Raw genomic sequence first — 25,407 nt, forward strand, 5'->3', positions numbered from 1 at the left:
TGGGTATCTTTTTGCAAAATTGCCATAGTTTCCTTTCTATCCGTCAGATATAAATCGGACGGCCTATATTGCAGGATGGCAGGCACACCATCATCACCAACTCTGTTTTTTACAAGAGTAGAGATTCACCATTTTCGAATACTCGTTCAAATTATTTTAATACTTATCCAACATTTTCTTCAAATACTCGTTCAACATTTTAATACTTATTCAACATTTTTCAAATTGTTTTTCAACAATTTTTAAATACTTGTTCAACATTTTTAAATACTCATTCAACATTTTCAAATACTTATTAAATATTTTTAATACTTATTCAACATTTTCCAAATAGTTGTTCAACATTTCTTAAATACTGTTCAACATTTTTCAATACTTATTCAACATTTTTTAAATATTTGTTCAACAATTATTTCAAATGTCTTTTGAAGAGTTTTTTAATATATATATATATAATATTTGAAGTATAAATAAAAGTACAAAAATAAATCAAAAAACGAGAACAGAAAACCGAAAAAAAAACAGGCCGTGGCTCCCGCGCGGCTGGGCCGGCCCGTCTGGGCTCCGCCAGAAGCGAGAAATAGGGGTGCCCGGGAAGGAAAGCCAGCGCTACAGATTCGCAACTCGCAAGGAGCCCCACATGCCCCACCTTCGCCCCACCTCCCCCCTCTCTCTCTCACGCCCCACATGCGAAAAACAAAACCACAAAATTGAAGAAATATTACAGAAAATATAGAAATAGAAATTAACTCTCTCCCCACCTTCTCTCTCTCTTCCCGTTCGTCTCTCTTCCTCTCCTCCGCGGATTCAACCAAAAGATCGATCTTCTGGCCCCATCCCGATCGGATTCTGGCACCGCCCTTTACACGGCACCGCAGCTAAACGGGTTCCCGTTTGCATCGCGCGGTGCGCCGTCTCGTGCCGTGTGGCCCCGGCGTCGCCGGCGCCAATGCCCGGCGCGAGCAGCGCTGCCGCCTCGGCCCCGCTGCCTCAACGCAACATGGGCGCGGGTCGCGACATATTGTGGTGATATCGTACTTTGTTTTCTCGTAGGCGGCACCTGATTGATCTTGGTTCTCTTGGAGGCCCTTCTGCGGATTCCGATGCAATTTTTGCCACGGCCCTGGTGGTGCTAGTTCTGATCAGTTTTGTAGTCTTGATGAGGTATAGCCCCCCCGGCAGTATTATTGATTCAGTATCTCACTTGCATAATTTTTTGGGTTAAATTAAGGCTGAACTTGTGGTTGCTCTAAAATAGGCAAAAGCCGGTGGGGAAACAGGATTAGGCTAATGTACCGCAATGCCAAACACAGCCTAAGTGCAGCGAGGCATGATGCCCTAGATTGTTAGTGCCATATCTGAACAAATTAGATTAAATACTGTATACTGAAACCTGTGGATTCTTTCTAGGTGCTTATACTGTTGTGCTCTGTATGTATTATTGATTCCTTGTATGCCCGTGGACTAGCGCATGTATGTTTAGACAACTTAGTAATGAATTATAAAACTGGAGGTAAAATACCATGTTAACCATACGATAACTTACAGCAGTTTTAGTTTGTCATGCTCCTGCTATTTTGTCCATTGTGAAAAAAATCTTTTTGCATTACAAATGCAATCATTTTTTGGTGGTGGGTGTCCGTACTATATTGTGGACAAGGCACACATTATAATTTAGTTTTAATAGAACATTTCTGTTAGAGCATCTACAGCCGGACTCCCCCAACCCCTTCTTTACGCCCGGGCGGACGGCCCGGTCACTGATTGGTCCAAAAACCCCATACCTGCCCCATATGGCTGGGCTGACCAGCACTCCTCATATCCAGCCCATATCTGGGGCGGATATGGGGAGGCCCGAGTGCGGCCGGGCGCGTTCGATTCGTCGGACTGACTGCAGGGACCCATGCGGAAACACCCCAAAACCCATCGGTCCGACGGGCATCTCCTTCGATTTTCGATGAGGGCGGTGAGGACACATTTATGGCGCCGCGTGGCGCGGCCCCAGCGCGCCGCCCGATGGCTCAAGTCCGGCTATTTAAGCCGGACAGCGACCCCCAACCCTAGCCGCATCCCATTTCCCTCCCCTCCGTGTCGCCACACACCCATCCGCTCGCAGCTCGCCATCCGTAGCTTTGGCCCGACAGTGGATAACCACCTACGCTTTGCTCATTCTAGAGCGCCTTCGTAGATACAAGCACGACGCGCTGCTCGGTTTGCAGCCGGCCTGCCTTTGGACTCTCTGAAGCATGAGGAGGAGGAGGAGGAGGAGGAGGAGGAGCAGGCGTTGGCGTTGGATGCGATGATGGAGGAGGAAGAGGCAGAGCTGGCGCTTTCGGTTGCCCAAGCCGGATTCGGCATGACCAAGCGAGTTTGAGGTCATCCTAGACTCCATCCGCTCGGAGGCGGAGGTGGAGGCAAACCGCCGCTACATACGCGACCAATGGGCGGAGGTGGACGCAATCTTCGTGGACATGGAGTCTGACAAGGAGCCAGAGCCGTCGCGGGAGGCGGCGATCCGCTAGGTGGCAGGTTCGTTCGGCACTGCTGGCATGGACGTCGTGTACATCTCCGACGATGAGTGGGCTAGGCTTATCTTTGTAGCATGTATTTACGTAGCTTTTGTGTGTTGCTTGATGTAGTATGCATTTGAGGAGTGAAGTTTGAGGTATGTGGTTGCAATGGACCAAAAATGAGTGCTGACCGGTCATTGTCCGCGGACGCGCCCGGGCGCATCCGTGGACGTTTGGGGGGCGGATTTTGCTAGGTTTGGCTGTAAATGCTCTTAGATAGTTCTCCCTGCAAGATCTTTCTTAGGGCAAGCCTGGATTCATTTTATTAATTTAATAGAAAATAGGCTTAGATAAAGTGTCTAGAATAAGTGTTGGCGCTACACTGAAGCAGCACAAAGGTTGTGGAGGAGTAACTCCACCATGCTGCTACAATGTGTACAACACAAGTGCTGAAGGAACAGCTTCAACGTGCTGTGTTAGATATCGCTCTAGAGATGAATGTAGGCCAATAGGGCAGCAAAAGTTCAATCCAGAACTCCTAGGGCACAAGATCTACTCCAAGATCTTAGATAAGAACAACCAGTTCTATTATAGGTAGTGGGTGCATAGTCTGGGTACAAAGTAGAGGTGAGGACCTCTATTTATAGGGCTTTGGGAAGCCTTCACATACTTCTACTTATAGCTAGAATACTCTAGAAAACATTATTTAAGTTCCACCATTCTACTCATAGCTACTCACAACTAGAAGACTCTAGAAGACAGTAGGCAGGGTAGAAAAGGAAAGAAATACTACACTGGAGTGGAAGCATCTAGAACTCTAGAAGTAGCCAAACAGATTTGGCATGTGTTTTTCATCTTTTTCTCTCATCTATTGTTCCTCATCATTCTCCCCTGGTTGTTTGGAACTCGCCCTCGAGTTATCGTCATAGAGCATTTCTCTTACCTCAGAAATGGTCTTCGGAGTTGGCCATTCTCGGATTGCTTCAACCTTAGAATCATCAACACGAATACCGTCACATGTTATGACGAATCCTAGGAAAAGAAGTTGTGTTTGCAGGAAAACACATTTCTTCAAGTTGACGTAGAGCTCATTTTCCCTTAGTACTTCTAGCACCTTCCGAATGTGATCAAAGTGTTCATCCTCATCCTTGCTGTAGATCAAGATGTCATCGAAATAGACCACAACAAAGTGGGACAAGAAGGGTCGAAGGACTTGATTCATTAAGCACATAAAGGTACTTGGTGCATTTGAGAGTCCAAATGGCATGACTAGCCATTCAAACAACCCTTCCTTTGTCTTGAAGGCGGTTTTCCATTCCTGGGTCTGATACGGATTTGATGATATCCGCTTCTTAAATCTAGCTTTGTGAACACTCTTGCTCCACTAAGCTGATCCAACATATCATCCAGACGGGGAATCGGGAATCTATACCTTGCGGTGATCTTGTTAATGGCTCTACCGTCCGTACACATGCACCAAGATCCATCTTTCTTTGGCGCGAGTAGGGCTGGTACAGCACATGGGCTAATACTTTCTCGAATGTGCCCCTTTTGCAGCAATTCCTCCACTTTCTCCTTCAGTATATCATGCTCCTTTGGGCTCATTCGATAGTCTGGAAGATTAGGAAGACTTGCTCCCGGAATTAAGTCAATTCTATGTTGAATTCCTCTCATCGGTGGCAAGCCTTGTGGCTCTCCAAGTATGTTCTAAAATTCTGCCAATAAACCACGTACCTTTGCTGGAATTTCAACAGTCGGGTGCTCTTCTCGTTGTACAACAAGTGCAACACACAAATCTGCCTCCTTCAAGCCTTCCATAAACTCATGAGAGGTATGGGAGATAGTTAACATAGTTTTCCCTTCCTCCTTAGAGGTATTACCTTCGGTTTTGTTTGGTAAGATAATGATCTTTCTCTTGTTCCAAGTGAAAGAGTTAAGAGTTTTCCTTGCCCTTGTGTGTAGTATCCACATCAAGTTGCCAAGGTCTCCCAAGAAGAACATGGCTAGCGTCCATATCAACTACGTCACACAACACATTTGAGCGATAATGCTTGCCCAAGGAAAGTGGAAGGTTGCATTGTTTGGTGATCCTCATATTCAATCCTTTCTTGATCCACCCAATAGTGTAGGGGTTTGGATGATCATGAGTATCAAGCTTTAAATGGCTCACCAACTTCTGGGAGATAAAATTCTCGCAGCTGCAACTATCAATCACTAACTTGCATACCTTGCCATTCACTGTGCATTTGCTCTCAAATATTTTCTTCCGTTGTGTGTCGTCAGGTTGTGGTGTGGAACATAGGAGACGCTGAATCACACATACCACCTCTTCACCTTCTTGACAAACCTCTTGTCCCTCTACATCTTCATATTCGTATTCTTCCTCATCGCCTTCACCATCATGGGTAGTTGTGTTAACAAATTTCCTTAGTGGGCAACTGCTGGATATGTGTCCCTCTTCGCCACATTTAAAACATTTCGGGCCTTCATTGGACTTACCCTTGCCTCTAGTTTGCTTCTGGATGGGTCGTTTTGCCTTTGGTGGAGCGGTCTTTTCTTCCACTCTATTAGGCCGACTCCTAGACAAGCCTTTGGTATGAGGATATGGAGGATATGGAGCCTTAGTTGCCTTTATTGTCCTCACAAACCTCTCGGCCCTTAAGGCTAGAGCTTGTGCTTGATCAACGGACCAGATTTGTTGCAGCATCAATTGATCTTGAATAGCATCATTGAGACCATTGATGTACCTTGCAACTTGTTGATCTTCAGTTTCAGCAAGGTTGCACCTCACTTGTAGCCTTAGAAACCCCTCCGTATAATCTGAAACAGTCCTATTTCCTTGAGCACAATTTTGAAATTGGATAAATAGGATCTGGTCATAATCAGCGGGCAAAAATCTCCCTTTCAAGAGACTTTTCATTTGCCGCCAAGTTCTCACACAAGGTTCTCCTCTCAGCCTGCGCTATTCTTGAACGCGACGACCAGGCACCGGCTCCTCCTTTCAGCTTGTATGCGACCAAAGGGACTCTACGATCTTCCGAAACCTCCATGACCTCAAAGAAAGTCTCCACTTCATATAACCAATCTAGGCACCCTTCAATATCAACATTTCCATTAAAAGTTGGGATCTCAGCTTTCACCATGTATGTATCCCTTGCATATGTAGGGCTGGGTACTCTCCGATATGCATAGTGATCAGCTTCTTCAAGGGCTTCATCATATTCTTCACCTTCAGAGGTTTCAACATAAATTGGCCTTCTTGAAGCACGTTGAACAACACGTTGTTGTGGCGGTCTTGCTCCAAGATTACCTCTCCTTCTTCTTTGATGAACATCTTCTTCTTTAGATGAATCTCCTTCATTGGTAGCAGGGGGAACACCCTTTCTTATCATCTCAACCAGCTGGTCAAATCTCCGATTAAGATCTTCACGCAGCTCTTTGATTTGTTGTTCTGCAGCACCCATCCTCTTCTCCAATTGCTCCATTGCTTGCTGCAGCTTGCTCTCGAAGAGGACAGCAAGAACTAGTATGGGTCAACGAGGCTCTAATGCCATCTGAAGCAGCACAAAGGTTGTGGAGGAGCAACTCCACCTTGCTGCTACAATGTGTACAGCACAAGTGTTGAAGGAACAGCTTCAACGTGCTGTGTTAGATATCGCTCTAGAGATGAATATAGGCCGATAGGGCAGCAAGAGTTCAATCCAGAACTCCTAGGGCACAAGATCTACTCCAAGATCTTAGATGAGAACAACCAGTTCTATTATAGGTAGTGGGTGCATAGTCTGTGTACAAAGTAGAGGTGAGGACCTCTATTTATAGGGCTTTGGGAAGTCTTCACATACTTCTACTTATAGCTAGAATACTCTAGAAAACATTATTTAAGTTCCACCATTCTACTCATAGCTACTCACAACTAGAAGACTCTAGAAGACAGTAGGTAGGGTAGAAAAGAAAAGAAAAGAAATACTACACTGGAGTGGAAGCATCTAGAACTCTAGAAGTAGCCAAACAGATTTGGCATGTGTTTTTTTCCTTTATCTCTCATCTATTGTTCCTCATCATACACTGCGTCTGGACTCCCACAATAAATAGACATTACAGCCAGACTTAACCAATACATGAATGAACTCACTCTCTACAGGATTGGATGTGTCGTTGCAGCATTATCTACATGTTATACAAAACATGACTTTTTGACGACCAATTTCTATTGCACTTTATATGCACTACCTAACAAAAATTATAATATTTTCAATTTTTTTACCACCAAGTTCAAATAGTTTGATTGCATGCGTTCTTGAGCAAAACTCTTTTCATTGTCAGGGATTATGTCATATTGAGTGCATTTCTGATTACATTTATTATTTTGCAGCAGATGAGGATGCAACTATGAGGATTTCTTCAAGGTGGTACCATTGCAGCCACCCATGGAGGCCTCGGATAAAACTTTTGCTGATGTAGTTAAGCTTTTGACATCATGGCTGCCTCGACGGTCGAAACCAGACAATGTCTCGAGGGACTTCTGGATGCCTGATCACAGTTGCCGAGTGTGTTATGACTGTGATGCACAATTCACCATATTCAACCGCAGGCACCATTGTCGTCGTTGTGGGCGCATATTCTGTGGTAAGTGCACAGGGAATTCCGTCCCAGTTCCAAGCGGCCCTGATAAAAGCGATGATGAGGGGGACAGGATTCGCGTCTGCAACTTTTGCTTTAAGCAATGGGAGCAAGAGCAAATTGCTGCTGTCAAACAGATACTGCCGGTGCTCAGTCCTTCCCTGTCTGAGGCGAGCCTGTTCAGTACAAAGTCATCTATCACCATTAATAGTGTTAGCACACCAGCTGCATCTTACTCTACTGGAAATTATCAGCATGTGGCTCGTGCTCCCAACATTGGCCCCCCCCCTCCCAAATTTTCCCAAGACAAAGTTTCCCTCAGTATGCAAGATAGCCATGTGCCTGAGATAAGTATGTCCACTATTTCAAACAGAGATGACTCTACCTTGATGCAGTTTGGCTATTACACAAACAGGTATTCTGAATAAGATCTCGTATCTTATAACATTACCCAGTTAAATTGTAGTGTAGTATTGTTTGTTTTCCTTAAATACCCTGCTATATCATATTATGCACTATGTTTTTCTTAATTACCATGAGTGTAGCTTCAGAAAAGGAATACAATTAGTTTACTTAAGATTTAAAGATGAAACTGTATTGATTTTCTTGTGTGGTACTTGACTAATTAACAAGTTATGTTGCTTGAAAAACTCCTGCCTCATCATGTGATGTCACATTCTTCTTCAGGAGTGACGACGAAGATGAAGAGTTTGGTGCTTACTTCTCTGACAGGCAGGTGCAACGTGAACAGCATAATAACCAATACTTCCGCTCAGTTGAGTTTGATGAGTTCAATGCATCGTACAATACAACAATATCAAAGACCATTGAAGTAAATGTACTTCCAAAAGAGTTATCAGCTTGTGCTGTTGACCATGGATTCCCTGGTACATTGCCAGTCACCAAAGTGGAGGATGAACAAGAACTTGATAATAGTTCAGACTGCGGGGCTGCATCGTCCATTTATGCTCTGGAAACTGCTGATACAAATTCAGTGGATTTTGAGAAGAATGATTATTTTTGGATTCCTCCAGAACCAGAAGATAAAGAAGATGAGCTAGAAACTGATTTGTTTGATGACGACGATGACGATGATGAGCCTGTATCTGATGGTGGACGGTGTTACCTTCAATCATCAAGTAGCTTCGGTAGTGGAGAATTTCGAAGTAGAGACCGCTCAACTGAAGAACACAAGAAAGTAATGAAGAATGTTGTTGACGGACATTTCAGGGCTTTGATTTCTCAGTTGTTGCAGGTGGAGAATATCACACTAGAGGAAGGTGATGACATGGGTTGGTTGGAGATTGTTACTTCGGTATCATGGGAAGCTGCAAACTTCCTCAGACCAGACACTAGCCAAGGTGGTGGCATGGATCCTGGTGGATATGTCAAAGTTAAGTGTTTAGCAAGTGGACACCGCAGTGAAAGGTGAGATATCTCTTGTTTATACATTAGACTGAACTAGCTACAATTGAGATCCTGGTTGACACTTCATGAAGCTCTATCTGTAAATATTTCCCCCCTTATGGGGTCTACATTCAATAAATGGTGATCCTGTTCATCCCGTCAATTAGCATTGGACAGTGTTGACTTTGATGCTACATCGAGACATAACAGTTTGAATATTATCTGAAACATGTCTCCATTTTCTTTCAGCACTGTTGTGAAAGGAGTAGTCTGTAAGAAGAATGTCGCACATAGGCGCATGACTTCCAGAATAGAAAAACCTCGCCTTCTTCTACTTGCTGGAGCTCTTGAGTATCATCGAGTTACGAATCAGCTGTCAAGTATTGACACATTGCTCCAGCAGGTTCATGAATCTTTTCATGCTTCTTGTTATGCAATCTTAAGCTTGCATTGGCCTTACATGTATTTTTCTATGATATACAGGAAACAGATCACCTTAAAATGGCGGTCGCGAAGATTGTAGCTCAAAAACCTAACCTACTTTTGGTCGAGAATACTGTTTCTCGCTATGCTCAAGATTTGCTTCTAGAAAAGAACATATCACTAGTTTTAAATATTAAGCAATCCCTCTTGCAGCGTATAGCTCGTTGCACAGGTGCTCAGATAGTTCCTTCCATTGATCTCTTGCCGTCTCAGAAACTTGGTTATTGTGAGTTGTTTCATGTAGACAAACATATTGAACATTCCGTGACTTCGGGTAATAAGACTAAGAAAATGCTGAAGAACATGATGTTTTTTGAAGGATGCGCAAAGCCATTAGGTTGCACTGTAAGTGATATAACTACTTCCTGTTATTTTTTCTTGGACACTTGAGCTCCAAAAGTGCATTTACTATTTTATTTACAGAAAGAGACATAGTGCTACTTAGGATTAGGGTGATCATAAGTCGTAACAATAACTTGTTTGCTTATCACCATTGCTTGTGTATTGCAAACCAAGTAGTGTCACAACATTAACATTTTTTTCTCTAAAAAAGATCATCCTATTTGAGATGGTGGCTTTCAGAGCATTTTATTTTTATTTTTCAGCAAGATACATAAAATATCTGTACATTTTTTTTCCTGTCATCCTCCAGTTTGTCTGCATGAAACATTGAAAGATAATATCTTCCTGAAAATATCATTTTACCCTATGTGACCTGCAGGTTCTGTTGAAAGGTGGTAGCATGGATGAGCTAAAGAAAATTAAGCATGTGGTCCAGTATGGCATATTTGCAGCATATCACTTGGCCTTAGAAACATCTTTCCTTGCAGATGAAGGTGCCACTCTGCCAGATCCCTTGAGGTCTCCACTGACTGTAACCTTACCACATAAGCGATCTACTGTAGACAACTCTATTTCAACGGTGCCAGGTTTCACAATTAATATTTCCAACAGCCAACAGGCAACTGATAGTTTTGAGCACCTGGACACAGACATTGTTTTATCAACTGACCCAGGTGGAGCAGCTGTGGTTGAACCACCAGTAGACAGTGATTGCCTTACTTCTCAAAAGGCCAACTCTCATTCTTTTGGACCATTGTGTACCAGTGGTTGTAGCTTTAACAGCAGTAATGGTGATAAATTAGAGAAGGTGACTGCAACTGCAGATTCTGTATCCATGTCTTCAATCACTACGCATGATGTACCCACGGATCCTTCACATATATATTCTACTGTAGAAAAAAAGTGTGTGTATTCTGGTGATTACCATGCTGATTATTCAACCAGTTCAGATGGTAAGGCAGTGAGAGCAGATTCAATCAACACAAACCATCATCAGAGCACGTCTGCAGTCAGCACAAATATTAGTAATTATTCTAATCTCAAGGAGCCATTAGAGGGTTCAAATGCTTTGCCTAATGTGAGAATCGTCAATGCTAATAATTTGTTGGTAGTGCAACCAATGTCTAGTCCTGCAATGCAAAATCAAGAAACCAGTCAAGGACATGATGTCACATCAAATAAGACGGAAATTGTGCCTTCTGACCATCAGAGCATCTTAGTCTCTTTGTCCATACGTTGTGTATGGAAAAGATCTATTTGTGAGCGTTCCCAGTTGTTACGCATCAAGTATTATGGTAACTTTGACAAGCCTCTAGGAAGGTTTTTGCGTGACTACCTGTTTGATAAGGTTTTCTCCCTTTCCTTTTCATTTCCTGTATGTGTAATTTCATTAACTTATTCGTTTCTAATCTTCACATGTCTCACAGTAGTTACAATGATTTATACAGGGCTATCAGTGCCGATCCTGTGATAAGCCACCTGAAGCTCATGTCCATTGCTACACTCATCGCCAGGGGAGTCTAACAATATCAGTTAGAAAACTTGCAGATGTTGTTTTGCCAGGAGAACGGGATGGAAAAATTTGGATGTGGCACAGGTGTCTAAAGTGCCCCTGGAGTGATGGATTTCCACCAGCTACTCATAGGATTGTCATGTCTGATGCTGCTTGGGGTTTGTCACTTGGTAAATTTTTGGAGCTTAGCTTCTCAAATCATGCAGCTGCAAGTAGGGTAGCCAGTTGTGGCCATTCTCTCCATAGGGACTGCCTTCGGTTCTATGGGTAAGCTGTGTTCAGATGATTGCCTTTCCAAACTGGATTAATCTCAGTTTACTTCCATAGTGAGTAGACACCATAAATTATAACAGATTGGATATCTTGGTTTCTGATAATCTGCTTCTCTATATAGGTTCGGAAAAATGGTGGCTTGCTTCCGATATGCACCTATTAATGTTCATTCAGTCCATGTACCACCTCATAAACTTTATTTTACTCACCAGCCTTTGGACTGGATACAGAAAGAAGTAAACGAGGTGTGTACCGTATAGCAATAGTAGGCTTGGTTTGCATAAAAAATGCGTCTGTTTCTGCCTTCGTCAAACATGTTAAAGTTATTTCTTCATTTTTAATAGTTTGCTATCATAGAACTGTTTGGTTTTCAGCTCAATGGCTAACATTTGATCAAATTTGACAGGTTATTGACCGGGCAAAGGTTCTGTTTGATGAAGTATCACGTACTTTACACCTGATCTCCGAGAAAAAGGCTCACTGCAGTTCTCTCAATGTGGAATGTACCAATTACATTGCTGAACTTGAAAGCATGTTTCGGAAGGAAAAGTTAGAATTTGAGGTGCGCTGCCTTTTTTTTTTTTAACTCAGGTGGGCTGCTTTTTGATACCACATTCTTGTAACATATCCATTAAAATAGAGCTTAATTGTAATTTCAACACATGGAAAAGTCACACCACTATAGACAGCTCCAACGGCATGGACAGATGGCTTGAACTATACCACACTAGTAAGCTTGCACATGCGACGCACGTCTCACTTGTTATCAAATAATTATCAAAATACGATTTGATATTTACATAGTTTTTCATCCATATACATGATATATCTCCAATAATAATGTTTCTCATGTGGAGGCAAAATAAATGACATGGACAAATGACGAAGGTGCAAATAAGATGAAAGATCAACCCATTTATACGTAACATACGGAGCTACTACCTAGGGATCACTTATTAGCATTCTTTTGTAGTCATGTTATAAGTTCGCTTAGTTTTTCACGTAGCTTGATGAATGTATTGTAAGTCCCGATGGAAATACAAATATCCAAATCGAAACTTCAGAGTCAAATTAGGGTGGACAGACATCCAAGTCCCCACTTTGCATGTTCAAATTAAGTCCAAATAAAATAATGTTAAGAAACATAACACATGTCTACCCAAAAAGGAAATGACTAAATATAATAGATATATCTGGTAGTATGGTAATATTTGATATGCCACATTGTTTCTTTATTTCTCAATGATTATCATAAAGAAAAATCAATAAAAAAGACATCAAACTAAAATTATACTTATAATAGACTCAGGGATCATCACTATCTTTTAGCAGTTCACGCCCCTGGTGGTCAAACAATTAATCTGAATATGGCAACTTACTACAAAGTAGGCGTACAAACATGCAAATCTTCATTGGCAAGAAAACAATATTTTTCAAATGGTCAAAACCTCCTGAACAACAAGATATTAATCGCATGCCATCATCTTACTGAACCCGTCATACAAAGCATTGACTAAGGACGAATGATTTAGAAGCTGATCTGTTGATCAGTATACTTTGGCAATGGTTGTACTGAATATTAATTCCAAACAAAAATCTGAAAAAGGCACAATAATTCAGGTTACCCACAGAACTCCATGTATCCATCACATATTTTTCATGTGATCATGAACTTACCTAAAACAAAACAATCAAGAGGAAGACTGTCATCCAATAATCCATGAGAACATCGCAACGAAATTCCTACTGGTAAGGCATTTCTAGTATTCTTCTTGAGCAACTTCTCCTTTTCCCTGTCCCTTCTCCCCTTCTTTGCTTCCCGTGTCTCCCTCTCCTCTTTCCTCAAACGCTCCTCTTCAGTTTCCTGAAAATCAAGAACTGGAACTCCTATTTCAACGCACTTCAGAAAGTGGCAAAGCTCAGCATACCCATTGCCTAGTATCAAAGTTAAACTGCTTTAGATATAAAGGTTGTAGACTTCGCTCCATACGGAATAAGGAACATCAATCAAATATTCAGTACTAAATGTAATTCTACTACCACAAATTATATATTGTAAAATTTGACGTACTCCTCATCATAGGTGCAATGTCACAGGCAAGGTTATGAGATCGTTTTTGTAGTTAGAAACTTATGCTTCAAATATTTTTGAGGTCAGTAAGCAAAAGGTTGTCTGTCGCAATGTCCTGATTTCTCTCGGGCCAATCAAAATCTTCAACAGTGCACCCTGATCCACCTTCCAGTAATGCAACTATGAGAAAAAAGAAGAGATGTTAGCTAATAATGACACGCACACATGAACACGGCCGCATAATTAGCAAGTTGCAACCTACAATCATATACTCTTCTCACTTAGTCCACTTGTACCTATACTCCATAGAGACTGGCAAGTACCAGCTACAACATCAATGGAAGGGAACCATGCAAGTGAAAGAATATATAGGATGATAATAGCTGTTATCACCGAATTGAACATGTATCACTAAATATAGGATGCTATAGCTGCAGCATTGGTTCTGTTGGATTCCATTCAGCCATGTGTTTCCAGAATCGGCGGAACCTGCACCACATCGTGCCCATCCAAATATAATCATTAAAAATATATTTCAGAATAGGATCAAATAATCCTACTTCTATGGAAATAATGCATTCTAATCTTTGGCAACATAGCTCTGTATTCAATCTGAGGCTTTCTGAGTGGAGGGTAGTTGTATGCGAGGATAATCAACTTCCCTGAACAAACATACAAAATAGACTATTTGAACAGAGGCTGATGTAGAAGATAACCACTACTATTAATTTGTAACATAGCTCACAGTATTCAATCTGAGGCTTCCATCTCATGTTTTAACTACAACAATCTTTAAAGTTAATGAAGAAAAACATAAACTCCCAATCTGCAAACTATCCCACAAAATTTCCGTGTACAACCACCTGACATCATAGGTAGGCCTCCAACCTGACATCATAGGCTGGCCTGCAAATATCTTCAACTGCACATGCATCACAGGTAGGCCTCCTTGTCGACTACAGCATAGAACAACGGAAAAGTTAAGATTACAACGGAAGATATTTATAAACAGTAATAACATGAACATAGATCGTCGAAAGCAAAGGGGAAGAACTGAGAGACAGGGGGGGGAGAAGAGGCTTACCACCAAGTTTCGTCTCCGGTGGTGTACCAGACCATGCCTCAACGGGAGTTTTCTTATTAAGTGGAATAGATTGTGACCTGTTGATGAGGTACCAGGCGGTGGAGGCGGCTTCAGCCCAAAAACGTTTGCCCATGCGAGCATTGGACAACATGCAGCGAGCCCTGGAGATGACGGTTCTGTTCATGCGCTCAGCCACACCATTCAGTTGAGTGTACAGGACGGTGTGGTGCCTGACGATGCCAAGTTTCTGCAATAACTGTTAAAAGCTTTTGAACAGAATTCCATACCATTGTCAGTACGAAGTATTTTTACCTTCCTCTCAGTTTGCCTTTCTACCATAACTTTCCAATCCATAAAGGCATCAAACACATCATATTTATTTTTCAGAAAATAAGGCCACACTTTTCGTGAGCGAGGGTTTACGGGAAGGTCCCCACAAATCAGCATGTATGCAATCTAATATACCTTCTGTTGTATGAACAACAACATTGAACTATACCCTCTTGTGCTCAACGTTTACGAGTCGAAGAGTCGACGAGTCGTTCCAAGGTTGAGACTCATGGACTAGTCTAGACTAGTGCGAGACTAGTCGACATGGTACAGTAGCACTGAACTTACAGTACATAACTAATAATACCTAGTAGTAGTATGTAGTATTACACTATATAAGTATACAAGTACAGGATACAATACAAATGAATGCATGGGAAGTGGATGAAGAACCTGAGGCTGTGCCAATTGCAATATCCAATGGCCAGGGCCTCTGCTTCTCCACAAACCAGCAACAATAGTCTACAAAAGATAAAACCAATCAAATATGCACTATCAAACAACAGTCCAGCACAACAGCACTAGCATGAAAAACAAGTTCAGAACTCCATAATCCATAGGAGAACACCTTAGTGTGACAACTTGACAAGACCAACATAAGGTTCAACAAGTAGTCCAACGTCAAAGTCTGAATTACAAAAGAAAGGTTCAACAACACCACAAGCAACAAGTCCAGTCCAGCAAAAGAAATCTTGTAGCCTTAGCCCTCAAATCAATCTAGATCTATATCCAGCTGAAAATTAGGGTCTATATCATTCGCTCGTGTAGGGCCATCATTGTCTTCACCATTGGCCTCCATGTCACTATCAATATCTTCAGCTTCCAATTCAGCCCGCAAGTCTTCATCATGGACAACCACACTTGTCCTTCGAGTGTAAAAGATATTAGAGCCAGCGGGAGAACTAGACTCACTGAAATCACCACGAGCCCTCCTTGGAAGATGGCGTCCACTTAGACCATCGGTCGCGCCAACGGCCTCATCAACATGGGACCAAAGTAGTGGATTGTCATCGTCCATAGCGTCATTTTGATGAACCAATTCAGCAGTAACATCAACCCATTCATTATTCCATTGAAATTCTTCTAGGATAAGTGCATTAGCCCTCTTTCCTTTGGAACCTTGCTCGCGTAACTTTTCAAACCTAGTTGTCATTTGCCGGTTGTATGAGACATATGCTAGCTTGTTCAATCTCTTATACTCCAAACGGTTTCTTCCTTTGGTATGGATCTGCAAGCAAATCCTTTTGTGAGAAGCTACTATAGCCTGCAATTATCTATCAAACCATCCAATTGCTAGATACTTACATGAGAAAATGCACTCCAATTGCGCTCACAGCCAGACGATGAACAACATAGACTAATGATCCGATTTGCAAAAGATTGGAGGTCATAAGCAAGGCCACCATATGCATTCCACCAAAGTACTACAAAAATCAGCAAGTAGGAGTTGAAACAAGCAAGTAGAAGTTGAAACATAGAGTCAAGAAGATAAGCTACAAGCTGCATTCTCATAGATACTTACGAGGGCTCTTTTTCTCGCGGTCTTTAATTGCCATTTGCTTGGTGAAACATTCACCCTCCGTGAGCTCATAATCATCAGCCAATTTACTTATCTTGGATTGTAGTTCATCATCCGGCACCATCTTCCATAGCACATCATTGAACATTGAACGCATCCGTGCAGCTTGTCTTCTGTTAGTCTCCTTCATTTTAAAGAACTTGCTGGGGTTCAAAAACATTGCAGCCCCATGTAGCTTTTGCTCCATCTGGTGATCCCACCTCTTGTCAACAATTGCTAGCACTTGACTTTGTAGGCTTGGCCTTTGTGACAATGCATCCTTTATGTGTGTCTTCGCAACATCCATGGCTGCCCAAATTTCGGGCATTGCTGGATTGTCATCACCATCAGCAATCCTCAAAGCAACAAGAATGGGTTGTGAAGCTCTCATGCAGTTCTCCACCGATTGCCAAAATGTCACAGAGAGCACGGTATTTTCAGCCATCTTCCCTGGTGGGGTGAGCTTCAACTTGTTTGCATGCCATTCTGTGCTAACAAATAGTGCTTTCAAATGATGGCGTTGTTTCCACATGCTGGCCAATGTGAGGAAGGAGGTTGCAAAACGAGTTGCTCCAGGCCTTACAAGATCTCTCTTGCCATTCAAGGTTCTCATTTGATCAAGAATCCTACCATGGGCATAAATAAATCTGGTTGTTTTCTTTGCTTTAACAATGCAATCACGGAACTCTCTTATCTTCCCAATGTCCTCTAGCATAAGATCCAAACAGTGAGCAGCACAAGGTGTCCAATACAAAGATGGATACTTATCCATTAGAAGTCTCCCGGCTGCCTTGTAGTTGGAGCCATTGTCGCTAACGACCTGGATTACCAATTCAGGCCCAATTGCCTCAATCTGTTCACCCAATAATTTTGCTACCAATTCAGCAGTAACAGACTCAGAAGAAACATTGGCTGTCCCTAAGAAGAATGTACCTGCAGGACTATTGGCGAGAAAATCGATCAAGTGTCGCCCACTCATGTCCATCCAACCGTCGGACATGAGAGTGCAACCATACTCCTTCCATGCCTTTTGACGCTTGGCCTTCAAAGTGTCAGTCTTGAGCTTTGCCTTCTCAAGTAATGGTACCCTCACATCATGGTAAGAAGGTGTGATATAATCTGATCCATACTGCCTTACAGACTCCAATAGGATCTCCCAACTTCTCGAATTGATAATATTGAGTGGAAGGCAATTCTCATAGAGAAAGTCAGCTACATGACCATCTACTTCATCTTTTTGTTCTTTTGTCTTTGTTCCATAGTCCTTGATTTTTAACTGCTTGCTTCCTGCTCTATGCCTCTCAGCAACCACCTCCTCTGGTGTCTTCCTAACCTCATCTGCAATTGACTTGCTTGTCCTCTTTGACGCCACCGGCGCCGTCACAATAAAAGAAGCCTTCCTTTTCGTGGAGGCTGCGGTGCTGTTCGATGCCCTTGAACTTGCTTCTACCTACTCCTCTCCTCCATCTCCATCAGTTGCTTCAACTTCATCCCCATCAAGTTGCATGGCTTTGAACTTGGTTGAGTTGGTCTTCATGTACAAATGCATCTCTTTCCTGATCTCATCGGTTGCTTTTAGACACATTTTCACCTTTGTGTAACCCCCACCAAGGTGCTTCTTTGTCCTTAGCACTCCAGAAGTGATGTTTTTGCCACACAGAACATACTGGAGTGTCAATTTGTCCTGCAGATCAGGCCAAAAGGCATATTTCCATGCTGGGTCCTTGCTCCTACGTGGCTTCCTTGCAGGATCCTTCGATGGATCGTAATGCTCATCGGCTTGAGCTGCAGCTGCTGCTGAACACACTACTTGACATATCTCCGGTGTTGTAGACATTGTACCTCAGACCTCAGGACCTGGAAATTGAAACACAGTCAGTCTAGCAGCACCAGCAACCAGCAGGAAGCAGGGCAGCACCAGCAAGCAGCAGCAAGCAGAGCAGCACCAACAGCAAGCAGAGCAGCACGAGCAGTCCTCCAGCAGCGAGGCAGAGCAACACCAGCAGCAAGCCAAGAAGAAAGAGGAGGAGAAAGGAGGCACTGAGGCTCACCTGCCTGAAGAGGAGAAGAGCACGAGGGGCCGTCGACGCGAGACGAAGGAGCAGGAGAAGAGCACGAGGGGCCGGCGACGGTGGAGCTTCAGATCCGCGACGTGGGGCTGGCGACGGTGGAGCTTTGGATCCGCGACGTGGAGCCGGCGACGGTAGAGCTTCAGATCCACGGCGGCGCGCGTCCAGGGGCCGGCGGCACGAGGAGGGCTCGACGGGCGCGTCCAGCAGCCGGCGGCGTGAGGAGGGTGAGGAGAGGAAAGAAAGGATTAGGTCTCGTCTCACACGGGATGAGCCATCGTATTTATACTCCCCCAGTTTTTTGAGTCGTTCGACTCGAACATGTTGACTAGTCCAGACTAGTCGTCGACTAGTCGATGACTGGCTCGACTCGTATTTGTAGTCTACACGAGAAACCGAGTCGACAGCCACTTTGCGACTCATAGACTAGTCGAGCGACTAGTCTAGACTAGTCGTTCGACTCGTAATCGTTGTTGTGCTTACCAAAAATGCAGTGCTCACAAAACTCCAACTCACTTATGTTGCACCCATCCAGAAGTTCTCTCCTGGTTAATTCTGCCATGCCAAGTTTACTCATATGCCCAAGGCGCAAATGCCAAATATTTTTTGACAAATATCTCCTTCTTTATTCATTGATCAAAATAGTGGCATCGCTTACAAGAAAGGGAATAACCGCACTAGGGGCAGTATCCATCCAACAACTAGGAGGAGAAAACTTAGCTAACCTAGCCAATTCGTGAGCTACTTGATTGCTCTCTCTATTACAATGTTCATAAATGACTTGATTGAAATCTAATGACATGAAATAACAATCATCGAATATAGCACTAGCAACTGAAGAGGAATTGCCCTCTTTTAAAGCTTCAACCACCTCTACACTGTCGGAGTTGTTTTCGATCTTGCTACATCCAGCAGAACGGGCTAGATTCATTCCAAATCTTACCGCAATAGATTCTGCTGTAAATGAATCAAGGTATATGTCTATTTTTTCATTTGCAGCAGCAATGAACATGCCGTTGTGATCACGAAGGACTGCTCCCACCGATCCTTCAAGTGTATCCATATCAAATCTAGCGTCCACATTCAGTCTAGCATATCCGAACCTTGGTCTACTCCACCCGCCTACCTTCTGTTTAGCTTTGGGTGTACATGAGATAATGTAGTTCGCCGCTAGTCCTCTCACAGCCACACTGATTTGTGCTGCTGTTTGGGTGGCCTCTCCATGAGTTAATTTCCGCCGTTCATACCACAGGTACCATGCTGCAGTGGCTACTGTTTCTCTCAATTTAGGTAGGCCCAGGATATGAACTTCATGATCCTTTAAACACAACAGGTGTTCAAGTATCACTTCTCCAGCCCGATCCACTCCGATGGCCTTTTTGATGATATCATCCGTGCCTAGCATTTCACACATCCATAGCTAGCTTGCATTGAAACAACAAATGTTTGATGTTGTCCGGCCCTAAGTCGCACGCAGGGCAACTTGGATTAATTTTTATATGCTTATTAGCATGGATTGATCTAAAGGGAATCGCACTATGAATCGCATATGCCAAATATTAATTTTACTGGATTTATCAGAAGTAACAGCAGCAACAGCAGTACCAGTAATTGTGCTTCCTCTAAGAATATATAACATAGCAGAATTCATGTTACCTATCATATGAACGAGGGAACCTTTTGTTACCTTCAGAACTACACTTGAACCGGAGTGCTTGTACCCTTTGACGTCAAGAGTACTCTGCGAGATGAGTTTTCTGGCCATGCCTGGTATGTGTCTCACATCTGTCAATGTGCGTATCATGCCGTCATGCATCCTGATCTGAACAGAACCAATGCCCACAATCTCATGTGGGTTGTCATCTCCCATACGCACAACATCTCCACTCTGCACAAACTCATAAGTACTGAACCAATCTTTTTTTTCTCAAACATGCACGAGTGTGCATATTATATATTAAAGAAAGGCAAGAGAATGCCTCCACCAAGTTTTAAACAAGTACCTTACACTTACTCCTCACTACTCGTCCACCTATGTAAACTATGGAAGAAGGGGTCTACATTCCCTTTAAACTTCCCAGCTACCGACCAAGTCATTCCTTCGGTCCGAACTCTACCTAGAAGCACCTCCATCGACGGTGATGCTCCGTCGAACACAAAGCGTTTCGATGTTTCCACAGCTCCCATAGTGTAAGAATAAAGATGGTATGTAGATCCTTTTGCCGTAGGTTATTGGGCCCTTGCTTATCCCGGAGCCATGTGTGCAGGGAGTCTTGTGCCGTCGGTGTCCACTTCGGCTTTCCTAGAGCCGCACATACCACCGCCCATGTTGATCTAGCAAACACACAAGTAGTACGTGGTTAATCGTTTCCTCCTCCTGGTCGCATAGGGGGCATGCATCCTGATGCGGTAGCCCTCTCCTCGCAAGTCTATCCGAGGTCCAGCACCGGTCCCGTAGAGCAAGCTAGGTGAACTTGCAAGTGGAAGGTGCTTTGGATGTCCAAGTCAGGTCCGCCATTGGCTCCATCGTATGGCCCCAAAACTTTGCCGCGTACGCCGACCTCACCGAGTATTTTCCATTAGTCTCCCAGGCCCAAGAGATCTTATCTGGCACATCCACCTCTGGCTCCCACGTGCTTACTCTTAGCCATAACGAGAAGAATTCCGTCAGTGCCTCCTCCCCCATCTTCGGGCCAACATCCAAAGCCCAGGATCCATTCTCCATTGCCGGGGCAACAAGCCTTGTCGATCTGGTGCGCGGCGGTACCATGCCATAAATATTCGGCGCAAGGTCTTGCACCCTCATGTCATCTATCCAACGGTCCTCCCAGAAGAGCGTGGTAAGCCCACAATGCACCTCGCTCATAGTCGCTGCCTGGAACAATAGTTCCGCTTCCGGCGGAACCCTAATCTTGAACTCGCTCCATGGTCTGCTCGAAACACTTTGAAGCCAAAGCCATCTAGTCTCCATGGCCACATTGAGCCATCTGAGGTTTGGCAGCCTCAATCCACCGGCCCATTTTGGTGTACATACCGAATCCCAAGCGACTGCGCAGTTACCACTGTTCGCAGTGGCCCTCCTACACCAGAGGAACCCTGTACACACCTTGTTCATTGCTGCAATAGTCTTCACCGGGAGGTCCAATGCCATCATTGCATGGATGGGCATGGCGCATAGCACAAACTGTAGCAAAGTAAACCGTCCACTCTTTGGCATAAGGGCCGCCTTCCACTTAGGTAGGCAGTTTGCCATCTGATCAACCAAGTACTGCAACTGTGCCGGTGTTTGCTTTCTCAAAGCCAGAGGTAATCCCAAGTACTTGATTGGGAAGGATCCTCGTGGACAACCCAACTCCTGACTTGCCATATTGATTTCCTGATCATTGCATCTTATTGGGAGGGCAGCTGATTTTCTCATATTTATCCGCAATCCCGACGCCTCCCCAAACATGGCGAAAATACGCTTGCTAACCTCAAGCTCCACCGGTGTAGGTTTGAGGAACACCACCACGTCATCCGCAAAGATGGACAAACGTTGCCTCAATCCTCTCCGGGCCAGGGGTTCCAGAATACCTCTACTCGTGGCCCGATCAAACAGCCTCTACAGGGGCTCCATTGTAAGAATAAAGAGCATTGGCGAAATCGGGTCACCTTGCCGCAACCCCTTGCAGTTGTATATGGTGTCCCCGGGGTCCCCATTCACCATAATCTTGGTGGTGGATGTTGCAAGTATTCCACATATCCATGATCTCCAACTTGGGCCGAAGCCAAGTTGTTACATCACCTCAACCAAGAAGGGCCATTGTACAGCGTCGAATGCCTTTGAAATATCGAGCTTGAGTAGCACCGTAGGCATTCGTAGGGCATTTAGTCTTCGAGCCATGCTTTGGGCCAACATGAAGTTATCGTACAGAGATCTACCCTTCACGAAAGCACTTTGGTGATTCCCCACAAGTTTCGAAAGTTGTGTCACCAACCTACAGGCGAGCACCTTCTCAAATATCTTTATTGCCCCATGGATGAGGTTAATCGGCCTAAAGTCAGCCACCTCCAAGGCACCGTCCTTCTTGGGCAAAAGAGTAACAAGGGATTTGTAGCCAAACCTCGGACATCCCCATTGTAAAAGCAGTTCATGGCCTTCATAAAGTCTCCCTTAATGATGTTCCAGCAAGTTGCATAGAACCGGCTCGTGAACCCATCCGGCCCCGGTGCTTTGTCCGGGGGGCATATCCTTGATTACTTTTTCCACCTCCTTAGAAGAAAATGGCTCTTCCAGCTGCGATAGATCCAGATGCGGCAAGTCTAGATCCTGGAGGTTAAGGGTGTAGTTCCTTGATTCCGTAGTGCCAAAAGCCGTGCCATAGTAGGCATCCACCGCTGACGCCACCTCCTCTTGCCCGGTGTAAATGGTCCCATTATACATCACCGATCGGAGTAGATTCTTTCTTTGCCGATGGCTTGCTTGCTGATGAAACAGCCTTGGTACTTCCATCCCCCTCCCGCAGCTGCAGCATTCGAGACTGTTGCCTCGCGATGGTTCTCTCGAGCGAATACAGCCCAAGTAGCTTTTTCTTCAAACGACTCCTCAAATCCCTCTCCGCATCCGATAGTGCTTCAGTGTCCATAGCAACATCCAGCTGTTTTATCACTTCCATGGCAATTGCAATTTGGAGTTCGACATTCCCAATCCAGCGAGCACTCCACCTCTGAAGACTAACCGCCGTGGCCCGCAACTTGTTATGAAGCGTGAGGTAATCATTCGACGCCACCGGCGTCGATTCCCAAGCCAACTGCACCGTGTCCATGAATCCCTCCGCTTTGGTCCAAAAAGCTTCAAACTTGAATCTTTTCCGCATGCTAATCTCAGTGTTCATCTCCAACATGAGCGGGCAGTGGTCAGAGATCGCCGTCCCTAGAGCGGAGAAGACAGGATGGGAATGCTTCATCCCACTCATTTGAGACAAAAACGTGATGATTCTTTCCAATGTAGCATTTTGCCTCTCGTTGGACCATGTATAGCGCCTCCCATTGAGATATAGCTCCTTGAGCTCCAACACATTTAACTTAGCTCTAAATCTCCCCAACATCCTCCGGTTAATCAACGCATTGCTCTTGTCCTCCTGCCGAGCCAAGAGGTTGAAGTCACCAGCAACCAACCAAGGCCTTGCGTGCAGGTCCCGGATATCCACCAAGTCCTGCATGAACTCTATCTTGTCTGCTTCATCTTGTGGGCCGTAAACATAAGTAAGCCACCAAACCTGCTCATCCTCTGGGCACTTAACAAGTGCGGTCAGCGTGTGATTAGTGTAATGCGGGCTAGATAGGTGGGTAACAGACTCGTCCCAAGCTACCAAAATCCCACCACGAGTACCCGCAGCCGGCAAGTAGAAGAAACTTTCATATGTATTTGCGAGACATTGCCGAATGATGTTCATCGATACATCTTGTAGCTTAGTTTCTTGAAGACAGATGATGGCCGGATTAGCCGCCACCACGACCTGTAACAGCGCATTCCTCCTCGCTCGAGCATTGAGACCACGGACGTTCCACACTAGCACTTTCAACGGTTGCATACTCATTGAGACGGTCTACACAACCACCAAGCTGCCCAAGCAGCTAGACCACACACGGTCCGTCCACCAGTGGCACCGGAGGCGACTCCCAACCGAACAGGGCCAGCACCGCTGTGATGTGCGCATCCGAGAGGGGGCGGGAGAACAAGTTCACGTACATCCGTAGCGCATCATTCGAAATTGCCTCACCCTCATGTGCTAAACATAGCTTTCTAATAAGCACTTGCTGTTGCTTGGATGCAGCATGCTTGGCGATCCTTGCGCTACGCCTTGGCGTGTATTCCAGCCTTGGTTTCTTTCTTGCCTGCCTGCTCGGGTTAGCAATAGCACGAGCAGCGGGTCTCGGCAGGACCGGGGAAAGCGGCCTGCGCAAATCGGCACAAAAAACTCCCACTTCCATGTGAAACTCGCCCGCGTCCCTAGCCTGCATGGGTGTGGACGTGCATGGCCTTGGATCTCTCGCCCGGTCCGCCCCATCGATACCTTGTGGGGCCACCAGCACCCCATGCAGAGGCGTGCATGGCCTGGGATCCGGCGCCCGGTCAGCCACCTCCACAAGTGGGGCCAGAACCGCACCCTGCAGAGGCGTGCCAGCCCTTGGAGTTGGTGGTGGGCTGCAGTCCCCACCAGATAGACTGACTTGGAAAGTATCCCAGGCCTCCACTTGCGCGTTCCCCACGGTCTCACCGCAGGACAGCGACAACAGTTCCGAATCTGCGCCAATCCCAGTGCCGGCCGAATCCACCTCGGGCAGGTCCAACAGATGGATATGCATGGAGCCAATTTGGACTGAATCACCCCGCCACTGATCCCTGCATGGCACCAGCTCCAAAGCACTGGGCCCATCCAGCCGCAAAGCAACCGGTCCTAAATCTTCCAATTGTCGCCATCAGACCAGTTGCACCGATGGAGGGGAACCAACAGTCACCTCAGCAGCATCATGGGCCCGCATACTGGAACCGCTGGCGCCACCCAGCCAATCACCGCCGCGTAGCTGATCCACAGGGCCCGCAGGGGATCCGTTGACGTTGGCCACGCAGCTGTTGCTGACCACGCGACTCCCCCGCGCGTGCCTAGTTTGAACATGCGCGCGCGTGCCCGCCGGCAGCGCCACCGCGGTCGAAGATTCCGCCGTGCTCGCCGAGCCTCCACCAGTGCCATCCGCGCGGTGACCGTGGCCTCCCCGACTCCTCCTACCAGCAGGTCCAGGGCCATGGTCATCGTCCCCCGAAGACGGGGATGGGGGAGGCGACGGGGGTGGCGCCGCCCCACCGTCGTCCAGCTCGCCGTCCGCCAGCACGGTGATGTCGATAGGATACCAGAGAGCCGTAGAGCACCGCGAAGCAGCAGTTCGCCGTCCCTCTGCCTCCGACCAGAGTGTTCGCCTGGGCTTGTCGATGAAGAGAATGCGCCGCCTTGGAATCCGGCTTGGTATGTCCATGCGTAGCCAAACCCTGAAGTCCGCCCTGCTCGCCGTGTCCTCCTCCACCCGACGACATACCCCAGGCACCGTAGGATCGTGCTCGCCGCCCGCTGGCTCCAAGCATGGGTAGGCACACCCCGCAGCGAGATTG

General features: G+C 45.3%; 1 protein-coding gene across 5 annotated transcripts in view; it reads left to right on the top strand.

Annotated features, from left to right (window-relative positions):
• The first annotated feature begins 724 nt into the window (after window positions 1–724).
• LOC125551410 (1-phosphatidylinositol-3-phosphate 5-kinase FAB1B-like) overlaps window positions 725–25,407 on the top strand; it is a 37,550-nt gene continuing 12,867 nt past the window's right edge. For 2 of the 5 annotated variants that reach the window (XM_048714636.1, XM_048714640.1), the window contains exons 1-9: window positions 725–1,164; window positions 6,883–7,545; window positions 7,818–8,558; window positions 8,787–8,940; window positions 9,021–9,365; window positions 9,742–10,710; window positions 10,811–11,142; window positions 11,270–11,393; window positions 11,555–11,710. In XM_048714636.1, the coding sequence (XP_048570593.1) occupies window positions 6,938–7,545; window positions 7,818–8,558; window positions 8,787–8,940; window positions 9,021–9,365; window positions 9,742–10,710; window positions 10,811–11,142; window positions 11,270–11,393; window positions 11,555–11,710 (3,429 nt within the window). In that variant the 5' untranslated portion in view covers window positions 725–1,164; window positions 6,883–6,937. Of the gene's footprint in view, window positions 1,165–1,258; window positions 1,346–6,882; window positions 7,546–7,817; window positions 8,559–8,786; window positions 8,941–9,020; window positions 9,366–9,741; window positions 10,711–10,810; window positions 11,143–11,269; window positions 11,394–11,554; window positions 11,711–25,407 lie in introns of all 5 variants that reach the window. The other 3 variants (XM_048714638.1, XM_048714637.1, XM_048714639.1) reach the window with 3 other exon arrangements.

This window comes from Triticum urartu, chromosome 4, assembly GCF_003073215.2.
Source record: "Triticum urartu cultivar G1812 chromosome 4, Tu2.1, whole genome shotgun sequence".
NCBI lineage: Eukaryota > Viridiplantae > Streptophyta > Magnoliopsida > Poales > Poaceae > Triticum > Triticum urartu.